The 12,587-nt window shown below is 42.2% G+C and overlaps 3 protein-coding genes across 3 annotated transcripts in view; 1 reads left to right on the top strand and 2 right to left on the bottom strand.

Annotated features, from left to right (window-relative positions):
• Positions 1-5,300, bottom strand: part of asb14a (ankyrin repeat and SOCS box containing 14a) — a 32,066-nt gene extending 26,766 nt beyond the window's left edge. The window contains exon 1 of the mRNA XM_063216105.1: positions 5,198-5,300. The gene's annotated coding sequence lies outside the window, so the exon portion shown is untranslated. The remainder of the gene's footprint in view (positions 1-5,197) is intronic.
• A 901-nt stretch (positions 5,301-6,201) lies between these two features.
• Positions 6,202-8,667, bottom strand: rps23 (ribosomal protein S23). The gene is made up of 4 exons (XM_063216104.1): positions 8,565-8,667; positions 7,693-7,852; positions 6,810-6,930; positions 6,202-6,384 (listed from the first exon to the last, which is right to left on the bottom strand). The coding sequence occupies exons 1-4, from the start codon at positions 8,566-8,568 to the stop codon at positions 6,238-6,240; spliced, it is 432 nt and encodes a 143-aa protein (XP_063072174.1). The 5' UTR covers positions 8,569-8,667; the 3' UTR covers positions 6,202-6,237.
• A 110-nt stretch (positions 8,668-8,777) lies between these two features.
• On the top strand, positions 8,778-12,587 carry pde12 (phosphodiesterase 12). The gene is made up of 4 exons (XM_063216103.1): positions 8,778-10,251; positions 10,919-10,997; positions 11,105-11,301; positions 12,065-12,587. The coding sequence occupies exons 1-4, from the start codon at positions 9,049-9,051 to the stop codon at positions 12,308-12,310; spliced, it is 1,725 nt and encodes a 574-aa protein (XP_063072173.1). The 5' UTR covers positions 8,778-9,048; the 3' UTR covers positions 12,311-12,587.

The following is a 12,587-nucleotide window of genomic DNA, read 5'->3' as shown; positions in this document are numbered from 1 at the left end:
TATCAGTTCCATGTAGTGGTAAACTGGCAACGCTTCTAGGCCATTCTGCAATTGGTTATCATAGCTCATTAGACACCATATTAAAGCTTGGAGTTAACAGTGTATGGGATATTATGATATATTTGCTGTACCTATTTGCCTAGCAACGCAGGTAAAGCATTTTCCTTACCAACCAGCATCAATGATAGAGTTTCTCAGCGATTCCATTGTGTTATGATACGTGAATCCTGACTACTTGTCCTAATATCAGTGTTGTGATGCAATAAATCAAGAGGTTATATACAACATCTGCAACATATCTGATAATGGCCCATTTGATATTAGTCTTCCAACTGAAATCATAGCAAATGTGTGAGAAATACAATAGGCCTTTAAACATATCGTGTCAACTTTTGTAGACATATTGTGTCATGTTAAATATGACTTAAAAATGTTCGGTTACTACATGTCAGATCTACATGTATCTTAATTTTACATGTGCTTAGCAGCAGAGATGGGAAAAGAGTTGAAGTTGTACTCAAGTGAGCGTAGGCCTATCTTTCTTAAATCTTACTCGAGGGGTAAGTAAAAATGATGTACTCATCCAAAATCTGCTCAAGTAAAGGTAAAGTAGTTCAAAAAAGTACTGAACTTAAAATGTAATATGATGAAAAATAGTTCTTTGTTACTTTCAATTAGATGTCCTCTAGAGGCCTAGGCCACTTTTTTTGGTCTTTTATGGCTCATTTTGTGACAGGAAAGGATTGGCGAGAGAGAGAGAGAGAGGCGGCAGCCTGGTGCCCTATCTAGCAACGGTCCATGCCTAGTCCTTTTGAGATGCTCTTCATTTAGTGGTTTTGTTTAGTCAATAATGACACATCTGGTGTTCCCAGACAGGCCCTCTTGCAGGAAAACCAGCAGGTCTATCATCTACAAACCTAAAGGCCAACTTCGGTCTTGGGTAGTGGTTTGAACAGGCAGCAGGGCTTTGTTGCATCTGGTATTGGAGACCTAGACTGTATCAGAGGTGTCATGATTTATAGCAAAATGTAAAAACTCTCTGTGATATAACACTTGAAGATCATGAAGAAGTTGAACATATTGCAAAGGAAGAGTGAGGGACAATACCATCAGAAAAGTGCAAAAAGCTCATTGTCATTGTGCACCCAAATACAACTGGTGAGGACTGTATACTGACCATTCAGAAGACAAAAATATAATTTCAGCAGGGGATGTTTTCTTGGCACACGTTGGGCCCCTTTGTACCAATCAAGCATCATTATAATGCCCCAGTCTACTTGAACATTGTTGCAGGCAGTTAAATGGCTTCTTATGGCAAAAGGGGTAGGCTACAGCCCAGTACCCAGCCAAGTACCAGCCCAGCAAGGTGTACCTAAGTAGCAGGTAAGTGTACATCTTCTTTGTGTATGCATTTTTTCTTTCTAACGTGGTATGTAGTATACAGTATACAGTTTTATGCATAAGTCAGTATACAGGTGGGATTTCAACCTGCAACCCTCTGATCTGATGTCCATTTCCTGAACCACTACGCCTTAACTGCCCCATGTGCTGTTACAGTATGTGTAACATGGCTGTTATGTAACTGTGTGAATGCCACAGTTGGTCCTACTCTCTACATTTACAGTGCATGTGCAGGGAGTACTACTCAATGTGATATGAGGTTCTGTGCTATTGTGACATTAGCACATGTAGAGTAGCAGGGCAATAACAAATCCATTACATCTACAGTGACTACCAGGTTCATAGAGTTCAATGCTCAGCATGGTCTCCTATTGTAATGCACTGTACTCTACTGAACTATACACTACCGTACCATACAGTACTCTACTCTACTTCACTCTACTCCATTGTTCAGTACTGCTGCTTGGGTCTAGGGATGGGTCTCAGTGTATGCCTGGAAAGTGAGCTGCAGTTGCTCAGTTGGTACACCAACACATGTGAATACAGTACATGTATGCATGTTGCTTCATCGGTGGCATGGTGTAGTAGTTGTTGCAGCAGTATGAAGTTCAGAACTTGTGCTATCTTTGCAAAGCTCTGATGACATTGTACCCCACTCTTCCTTTGCAAACCTCTTCATGATCTTCATCTCAAATCAAGTGTTCTTGCGGAGGGTTTTTAAATGTTGCTGTAAATCATGATACATGTGGTACGACCAAGGCCTCCAGGAGGAGAGAAGTGCCGCAAACTCTCGAGTTAAATAAGCAAGTTTTTAATGCGACAACGTTGTCACATTAAAATCTTGTTTATTTAACTCAAGAGTGTGCAGCACTTCTCTCCTCCTGCAAGTGTGCAACTGCACTCAGGACCCGCCAGGTTAGTGGGGGGATTAATTAACCAGTGCTCTCCACCATCCTCTTCCATGACTGAGGCACCCCAATTATATACCGTCCCGCTGCACTGCTCCCTTTCGGATGCCCTTTGGGGGCTGCCCCCTTGCACGGGTGAGGCATAAATGCAATTTTGTTGTGTGTCGTGTGCACAGTGTGTAGTGTGTTGTGGAGTGCTGTGTCACAATGTGAATGGGTGTAGGAGTTAACTAGTTGGGCTTTCACTTCACTTTCACATGCCTACTAAAAAGGGACAAGTTAAGGGATGAGTTTATGTTGTGTTTTTCACACAATTGCTATGATTTCAGTTGCAAGACTAATATCAAAGGGGACATTATCACATATATTTCTGGTATATAACCTCTGGGCGCATAACAACATTGATTTTAGGACAAATAGTCAGGATTCAGACACCATATAACACAATGAAATCACTGAGAAACTATATCATTGATACTGGTTATGGAAAATGATTTGCCTAGTTAACATTGCTCTGCAAACAGGTACACCAAATATGATAATATCTGAATATACTACCCACTCCAAGTTTTAATATGGTATTCAACAAGCTATGACAACCAACTGCAAAATGCACCTAGAGGTATTGCTTCCTGAACTTTATGAGAAAATGGCAAAACAGTGTTTTGAAAAAAATACCATGCCTCATACAAGACTGAAAATCACCCCCTAAACATGGGATAACATAGTGAAAGGATACATTTTCAGATTCCCGATACTCAAGACAATATTTTAGAGTTTAAAATAGGTCTTTCTGATGCTCCCTGATGCCACAGTATGAAAAGACAAGAGATGATATCGGCGAAAATGGAAAAAAAATGTGTCTGAGTAAATGTTTGAAGCGCTGCAGGGAGGGCTATACTTAACCAAAATGTTCTCAAAAGGTGTCGGATGAAAGCTCAGAGTCTCCCCTTCGCAACGATACCACACATAACAAAATTAACCATCCCTATATGTCTTAAACAAGGGCCAGTAGAAAGACAGACACCCATCTTAAAAAACTTTATTTTTGATGGGGGGTGTTACTTTAACGGCTGATAACCCTAACTTGGCTGTACTTCCAGAAGGGTTATCATACAAAAATGTTAACTTCAGACATGTATCTTTTAAAAAAATATAAGCAACCTTTGCCCCTCTGAGTGGTACCGACATCTCACCTGGCCCGTGGACTAACTTCTGTAGGCCTAATGTCTGCATTTATTTCCTTGCAGTGTTGCATTAAGGTTTCAACAAGTTCTTATCTATTCTGAACGCTGTGTAAAGCCTTCTCCAGCAAATCCTGAAGATCGTCAGTTTGAGGTTGAGGTCCGGTCTCTATGGGGGCTAATTCATGTCTAAAAATGTCTCATGCTTTCTGAACTATGCTTCCAAAAAATTGACAAATGACACTCAGCAGTCATCTTGGAATATGCCATAATGCCGTACTAATGCACAGGCTAGATGTGATTGCAGCCTAGGGGCACCCCCACCTGACTGGCCAACCGTCAAAAATTGTAGAGTTGTGACAGGATCCAATATTGAACAATTAATCTGTTGTGTTGAGTAGGCTACAGTTGGTAGACATGTTCTCAATTCCCAACTCGTAATTATGACAGTCTTTGTAAATTTGTTGCAAAATTTGCCCTCCGAGGGGCCCACAGTCAGTGTTGCCAGATGTGTCTGATCAAATCTCACCAAAAAAGGTGCCCAAAAAACAACCAAGAAGCGTTAAATTCCGCCAAATTTCAACAAATTGCATTGATTTCTATGGGCATGAAACTGCAGAAAAAGACGGCAAATGGTCGATTTTTCCCGTTTTTACCCGCAGACGGTCATCCCAAGCAGCCCAATGGCAACACTGCCCACAGTAACCTATAGCATAGGGGCCCCAAGAGCATCTTAATCCAGCCCTGCATGCCATCAGGAAATACCTGTTCATTCACAGCTGTGCTCATTTTTTGAGCATATATACTGTAGCTGAACCTACACTTGACACCAGTGATGGCTGATGCCCATGATTTGACCCTTCCCAATCAGACTTACATGACCACGGCATGTGTCTTTTGACACGACTGCTTAATAAACAAGAAACAAGAAATTGCACCAGTGGTTCAGGGAGCATTAGACATTGTTTATACATGGATTAACACCAGAGATTTAAGAAAATTTTGATTTATTTCCAAAATTTTATCAATAATATGAAACTGTCATGGATTATAGATTCATTGCCCAAATGTTGAACTATTCAAATCATTCATTTGTTTATTTTTTTACATATTTTGGCTTTCCTAAAAAAAAAAAAAAAAGTGAGTTGTGGAATTCACATTATTAGAATAATCACCATTGTCTACAAAAAAAAAAAATTCGGGTCACATCAAATCGGTTGAAATTTGGTACTTTCTACATAACATAATGTTAAATACCATATTCATTTTCGATGGGGCTTTAAGCATTAGAACGTCAATACCACCAAAACATGTCATGGAAATCTATGAGGGAAAATTGAAGTGTGGGTCACCAGGTCAACAAACAGCTGACAGCAAAGCATCAAGGCTATCTGGGCTTCCATAACTCCCATGCACTGCTTCTACCGTTGACTTCAATGTTAAACGCATTGTGGCAGTAGGCCTAATTAAGACAAAGAGACCTAACCTGTCACATTGACATCTGTCAATGTGCTTGAGGGGCAAGAGAAGAAAAACTATGCATACACAAGCAGGCGTCAATTAACCGAGGTTCAAAATAAACAAACCTTGCTTGTACCCCCCACCCCCATGAACCTACATGACTTCAACACGGTATGCATGTGGAGTGACATTTTTAACTCAACCAATTTTCATGAACTGTGTCTTCTCAATATTTTACATTACCTTCTCTCTGCCAGCAGCAGTTTCTTATGAGTCTTTGTAGGTCATCGTGTTTGCTGGTGGTGACTGAGACATAACTTGTTTTTATGGCTATAAATAGATGAACCGGAGACAGTGCGCACACCCCTTGCACACAAGGGATACATTCGACTACCTACAATTTCAAATCAGAAAAGGTTTGGCTATATACATATATATTTTTTTTTAAATGTTGTACCAGGATAACCTTTTTATCCAATATTTTCACAACTCCCAGCCTCCTTCATATTCTAAATTACAAACATTCTAATATGCCTAAATTCCAATTTGATAGTCATAGGGAAACTAAAAATATGTATTGGCCTCGAGTACAGCTTCTAATTTATGGAATTACCTTAACCTTTAACCCGTATCCCCCCCAGTTTTTTTTTTTTTTTTTTAAAGCATCTTGAAGTATCTGCAGTATCTCCAGCCCCCTAGTAGTCTCAACGCCTGGTTTGGGGACCACTGCATGAACCAAACAGCCAGTCTTCAGATCGCTCACCATTTTCCAAAGTCAAGTGTTCTAGCCTTTGAGGTGCGAGAGACGCCCAATGATTGGATAGTCTGCGGAGTTCATCCAATCACTAGGCACTTCTCTCTCCATCAAGGCTAGAACACTTGACATTGTGAAATGGCGATTGTGTGTTTATTACAGGGGCACCTGGAATAACTCATGTGAATTCTCAACACCATCTTCTTTAACCCCTAAGCACAGAGCCTGTTATAATTGAGTCACCAAAATTGTAATGACCAAGTCTTCAAATCTGTTACTTAAGGTCTCTGATGCTCAGTCGCCAAAATGCTCCATGTGGGGAATTTTGACAGCCGACCACGAAAATGGTTGGGAGTCACCATTCACTGTCAACTTCAGCCAATTTGGGACAGTAATTAATCATCCTTTTAGTTCTACCTTGTATGCCTTTAAATACTGATCAGCTGTTTAGGTTCCTCGACTAGTTCAGTAAATTAAAACACAAAGGCGTCAATTCTGGTTTAGTTACGCTTTATTAACTTTGAAAAATTTATGATCTGGGTCTCTCCTTCTTGCCTTTGTACAAGGCCAGGAGGGACACATTGGCAACCTTCACCACCTTGAAACGCACACCTGGGATGTCACCCACGGCATGGCCCTTACGACCGAATCCTGCCACCAGAACTTCATCGTTCTCCTGAAACACAAACCAAAAAAGACCCATGTTCAAAACCATTCAACACCAAAACAATCTTCAGTAGGTCAGCACAATTGAAAATTACAATCTTAGCCGTGACTATTAATAATCGTGGCCGTAACGATTTAATCATCGAACAGGGGCCTGCAGTGACCTGCCTACGGGCATCCTTGAAGCCAGAACATGCTGACAGGCTGGCGTTTCTGGCCAAAAATCTGTAAGACAGCCTCTAGGCTTCATGTTATTGCCATACTTATTACAATTCACGTTTTTTGTTCATTCCTTATGTGCATTCTTGGGTTATCCTTCATTTAGCAATTCAAAATAACATGCACAAATTTAAGTTGTGTAATCGTGATTTTAATTTTGACCCAATTATTTTTTCCCATAATCGTGCAGCCCTAAACAGCAAATAATTCACCAACCTCAATGAAGTTCAAGCAACCATCGTTGGGAACGAACGCCGTGATCTTCTTGCCGTTTTTGATGAGCTGAACTCTTACACATTTCCTGATAGCAGAGTTGGGCTGCTTAGCTTCAACACCCCTATGAAGACAGAAAGGTATTACATTACAATACATTTCAGGCATTTGGATGATTGAGTCACTGTAGATGATTGAGTCACCAGATTTTGTTAACTTTACTACAACCATGCTACATCCTCAGACTTGTTGAAAAACAAGCATAATTTAACAGGCTAGGCAGCCATTGTACATTAACAGGTTCTAATGCAATGAATTTCCCTCAGGTCCCATACACATCACATGACTGTGGTATAGCACTTGGACAACAAGTGCACCATTTAAGCTTAGCCCCTTATGCCGAATTGTCTGCTATAAAGTGGTGATTCTGACCAATTGTTTTGATGTTTGCTGCCGCCTCTGTTATTTGGATTTTCTCTCAGCCGGCTTGAATGGATGTCTATGGGCAAGGCCATCTGTTCTTAACCACCCTAAACATTTGTTTTGAAGAATGTGTAACTAGGGTATTCACTGGTATTGTATTGTAATGAAACATGGATTGCCATGTTTCATGTTTTTTTCTATTCATAAAATGTAAAATAAGAGACGACAAGGCTCATTTACAATTATTTGCCCTCATGAGTATGCGCTCGGCTCAGACATGACGTCCAACACTGGCAATCCAGGCTTTCCTTCATCACATGGTTTGAATTGGTCTTAACAGACCCCCAAAAACGTGAACAATGTACAACAACTACCCTACACCTTTGTCTGAAATGTAATACTAGATCACCACCAAACATTAAAACCACACGATGGCCATGGGGCCAGCAGCAGAGCTACTTACACTTTCTCGAGAACGATGCCTTTGGCATGGGAAGCGCCTCCGAAGGGATTGGCCTTCAGAGCGGTACCCAAGTGAGCCTTCTTGTACTGCTTATCGTGCCATTTCTGCTCACGGCGGTGGTTCCGCAGTTTCCTGGCAGTACGCAGACCACGACACTTTCCTACATGGATGAGACAAAAACAAATATAACTTATATGATCTGCGCCATTCCGCCTCTCGTGGCTGGCACTCGCCACCTACCACACACTACCGCCGAGTTCCAGCCGGGAAGCTCAGCGCTACCGACACAGAAGGGAGTGAGGTTTACGTTCCACGCTATCGCTGCTAGTTGGCCTCCGTTACAAAGCTATAAACAAAGATTCTAAACAAACAGTAAATAATTCCTGACGTGGATACACTACTCTGCAAAATAGCCACTAAAAATCAGACATCTTTCTGTATCTCAAGTGGTGCATTTCAGTGTTCACGTTTCAGTGCGTGTGGTGCACCATCTGAGACAGGATTGGCAACAGCAGAGGATTTGCCATCGGTTGCATGATAACCTGAGATCTTAATACCCCTATTGATGTACACACTGTGCCAACTGCATTCAACAATTGGTGTTAATACACTAAAAACAATCAACAAGGGAGAGGGAAAACAGGCAGCGTTGGTGCCCATGGTTTTTATATTAGCCACAAAATGGCGTGGTCGAACTCCACGCTGCGCTGAAAGCTACGGAGGGGGAAATCTTTCTAAAAAACAGCAAATACTCTAGCAATTGAGTTTAGTAACTGAAAAATATATTCACTGCGCATCGATTAGTGGCTTAACATCAAAATGAATGACAAAAGCGAGCTAAATACCAAGTAAAAGTGGGAAAAGTTACATACCCATGTTGGTGTATTACGAGTCCTCGCTGAAAAGAAAGATCGCAGGATTCCTAGCGTAGATGTCTTCTTTCAGGACCCGAAGGTGTCTTTCAAATTGCCTTACCAAAATACATCAATCTGTTACAAATGATTAAAATATTGAGTTTATTGCTATTTCAGTGTAGATGTTCACCACTTAAGTTTAATCTAAGGGTATAAATGTTGCTGTTTACAGTAAAGGTTAATCGTTCTGCTCGAACCACTGGGTTAGGTGCCTTCTTGATGCCTGATTGAGTCAGCATTTCCGCATGTGTGACGTTGACGCACAATGTGCCTGTCTGTGTTGACAGTTGACTAGCTCGAGAAGCTGAAGAGCAAGAGCATTTCTCGTCTGGACAGCTCGCCGACTCCCAATCACCACACAAATCAAGTATGGGATAAATGCTGTTGTCGCGTCCCTTTCTCGGATCGCCGTCAAGTAGTTTGTTTTATCTGTAAGACCTGAATGTTGCGGAATTGTGTGGCACGGTTTCACCGCCTGTCACCGTGGGTCCATCGCACTTTGTTCGGAAGATACTACACGAAAATGGACATAGCGGTGGTAAGAAGTGTCCCCTCGGAGCCCAAGCTAACTATTTCATTCACGCTTGACGGGAGCCACAAACACATGCTGAGAGACCAACACGAAGATTTGGGTAAAGTGTTGGCAAGAATATCAAATGGCATCATCAAGTCGAAAGGCAAGGCGAAAAAGTCAAAGAAGAACCAACGCGATGATGACCCGAACAACTCAGCTGTCGAGCCCATTGTGAGACTGCATCACAACGGGGATTATGTAGCTAATGAAGTGCCAAACATAGATGCTTGGCAAGACGGAGCCGTGTTGCACATTGGTGAAGTTCGTTACAGAGTCGAAAGAAACCCTCCGGTGTTTACCATTGCCGAGCTGCCTCTCACCCTAATGGCGGGATTCCCAATCTGCCCCAAATTAGAAATAGAATTCGGGGACTTTCAACACTGCACATTCGGATGGTATAAACAACAAAGTTTGGCCAATGATAAAGACAGATGGGTCGAAGCAGGCACAGAACGTGTTTTCACCCCCTCCAACGCCGACATCGGTTTAAAGGTGAAGTTCAAGTGCACGCCTGGAAACGCCACAAAACTTGGCACGCCAAAAGAATTGATGTCAAATAATAGCATTGAAGCAGGACCAGGAGCTTGCACCTTTGACAATCGGCACCCTTATACGCAAAAAGTCACAGATGATTCAACTTTGAGAGTCGTGTCATACAACATCCTAGCGGACACCTATGCGCAGACAGACTTCTCCAAAACAGTGCTGTATCCCTACTGCGCCCCCTATGCACTGGGTATTGACTACAGACAAAATCTCATTAAAAAAGAACTGGTCGGATATAACGCAGACATCATTTGCCTCCAGGAGGTCGACAAGGGGGTTTTCAATGATAGCCTGTCCCCTGCATTGGACTTTTTTGGGATGCAAGGAGTTTTTCGAATCAAAGAGAAGCAGCACGAGGGACTTGCGACATACTTTAGGAAGTCAAAAGTAGAGCTGCTGAGTCAACATGATATTCCACTAAGCGAGGCTTTGAAAAATGACTCTGTTCACTTGGCCGTGCTGGATAGCTTGTCCAAGAACACAACTTTGAGTGAGAAGGTCATGCAGAGATCCACTACTTTGCAGGTATGTTGTAAACAAGTGCTCACTGTTGAAAATCCAGCCCTTGCCAGAAGTTTTGCCCCATATAATCCATGTTGTTGGAACAACAGTTAATAACCTTTCAATTAATCACTTGGCTTCAGAATTCACTCATATGGCAGCTACAATTCGCCTAAAAAAGGTTAAATGCACACAAATAAAGTTGTTGCTGTGAAGAACAGTCTTGCATGCCTCCCGGAGTCTATCCAGATGTTTTGGTTTTATCTTCTATGCTTCCTCTTTCATCCTACCCCAGACATGCTCAGTGATGTGCATATCTGGTGACTGGGCTGGCCAATCATGTACCCATGCCACAAGACTTGTGTGTAGTGGAAGAAAGTGTGTGTTTTTTTTTGGTTAGCATGGTTATAAAAAGTTGTTATTTAAGTTCACCACAGTTACCTAAGGAAGTAGAAATATGTCTACAAAAAGCTACCACTGGAATACATAATTGTAGGGATGCCTAATTAGCCATCTACATAATCATGTCTATTGATTGTGCGTTTGTTGATGTGTGTGTTTATTGTAAATGTCTGTGTATCTACTGGTGTCATTGGGGTACGTATTGGGTCTGGTAATCCTGTGTTAATGCATGTCACATAGAGAATCTGACAATAAAGTACACTTTTTACTTTTTCCCCCTCAAAAAAAGGTCACTGTTTTGCAACCGGTGGGCAGTGCATCAAAGCCAATATGTGTTGCGAACACTCACCTGTACTGGCATCCAAAAGGCAAGTGCTGGTACTCTGTTATTTTTGTGTTGTTATGCTCAAATGCCTGTATGTACTAATAACTTGTTTTACATCTTAATATATTTACCATTTGCTGTCTTGTTTAGGAGGAAACATCAGGCTGATCCAGATTGCCGTTGCCCTGCAACACTTGAAGCAGGTGGTGTCCGTTGAACATCCCGGCGCGTCTCTCCTGTTCTTCGGTGACTTCAACAGCATCCCGGGCTCCGGAGTCCTGCAGCTCTTGACCGAGGGCTGCGTCTCCGCCACACACCCCGACTGGAGCTCCGGAGGGCCCGAGGAGGTAGTAGAGCTGGGCGATATGACGATAGCATGGAAACAGACCAGTAGTACTGATTTATGTTTTATAATGAATGAAGAACAAATATAAAATCATAAAATGCTATGGGCGATATGACTTAATAATGTCTGTTATATTGTTTAACGACTTATTTATTGGCTCAGAGGGCCTGTTCAAGAGTTCCAATGTACATGGATCTCCTGAAGCCGTTTAATAAGCTCCAGAGTGCCTGTGGAGAGCCTGTGCATATCGTTATCATGATTGAAAGCCACTGCAATACACTTTTCTAAGTGGGAGCCGGTGACCCTTGGGGGCCATGAGGTGTTGCTAGGGGACAGCGGCAGGTTGACTGGAAAAGTATAGCAATGCAAAATAAATAACTGAATAAAATAAATAATTAAAGTAAAGGAAAATAAACCAAAGTGGGCAAATATTTCCATTAAGAACTGCATTACAATAAACTATTACATCTCTGATGGAAGATTGCGACAATGTTATCATTTTCTTCTTGGCAATGTATTTATGTTGTTTCCTGTTGTCGTTGAATGGGTTTTGGGATGCAGCAACTCCATCGAGTTGTGCACAGAAAAAACTGTGACACGGCCCATATCAGGAGGGCCTTGGTTGGAATCTACCGGTATATGGGGGGTCTTGTCATGGTAAAGTTTGAAAACCACTGGTTCATCGTTCTCTATGTATCGTAATAAATTGATTTTACCCATCATTACATCTCTCTCGCTCTCTCTCTCTCTTCCATATCACCCAGCACTGCCCCATGGAGCTCCTCAACCCCTTTAAGCTCCAGAGTGCCTGTGGAGAGCCGCTGTACACCAATTACGTGGGCGGCTTCCAGGGATGTTTGGACTACATTCTCATGGAACCAGACGTGTTGGCCGTGGACCAGGTGATTCCCATGCCGAGCCACGAGGAGGTGACCACCCACTATGCCCTGCCTAGTGTTTCTCATCCCTCAGACCACGTGGCCTTGATATGTGACCTGAAATGGAAATAAACAGTGGCAGAACAATTGCACACAGGGACCCAGGGCGGCTCCCCCATATCGCCTGACAAGCAGGGCCCCCACCACCGATACAGAAGGGCCCTGGGGCAAATGCCCTGCTCCCCCCGCTCATGGAAATGAACTCCTGCTGCAAAGACAGGCGTGTGTGAATTCACATTTGATGAATTTCTGTGCTCCACTTAACAGATATGTCTCTTTTAAATCTGAGAAAAACTTAAGTCTGATATACACAAAAATCTGAATAAAACAAAAGATCTGTGTCACTATA

Source organism: Engraulis encrasicolus, chromosome 14 (genome assembly GCF_034702125.1).
Source record: "Engraulis encrasicolus isolate BLACKSEA-1 chromosome 14, IST_EnEncr_1.0, whole genome shotgun sequence".
In the NCBI taxonomy this organism is placed as follows: Eukaryota; Metazoa; Chordata; class Actinopteri; order Clupeiformes; family Engraulidae; genus Engraulis; species Engraulis encrasicolus.
Note: the sequence above shows the minus strand (reverse complement) of the source record. Positions and strands in the feature narration are given on the sequence as shown.

Bases quoted from the DNA above. Each gene is read 5' to 3' on its own strand.
- pde12 (XM_063216103.1), top strand. From the start codon at position 9,049: ATGTTGCGGAATTGTGTGGCACGGTTTCACCGCCTGTCACCGTGGGTC. The intron at 10,252-10,918 runs GTATGTTGTAAA...CCTCAAAAAAAG, and splicing joins AGAGATCCACTACTTTGCAG to GTCACTGTTTTGCAACCGGT. The intron at 11,302-12,064 runs GTAGTAGAGCTG...CATATCACCCAG, and splicing joins GCTCCGGAGGGCCCGAGGAG to CACTGCCCCATGGAGCTCCT.
- rps23 (XM_063216104.1), bottom strand. The intron at 6,931-7,692 runs GTAAGTAGCTCT...CTGTCTTCATAG, and splicing joins GGCATCGTTCTCGAGAAAGT to GGGTGTTGAAGCTAAGCAGC. The intron at 6,385-6,809 runs GTTGGTGAATTA...TTTGTGTTTCAG, and splicing joins GTTGCTTGAACTTCATTGAG to GAGAACGATGAAGTTCTGGT.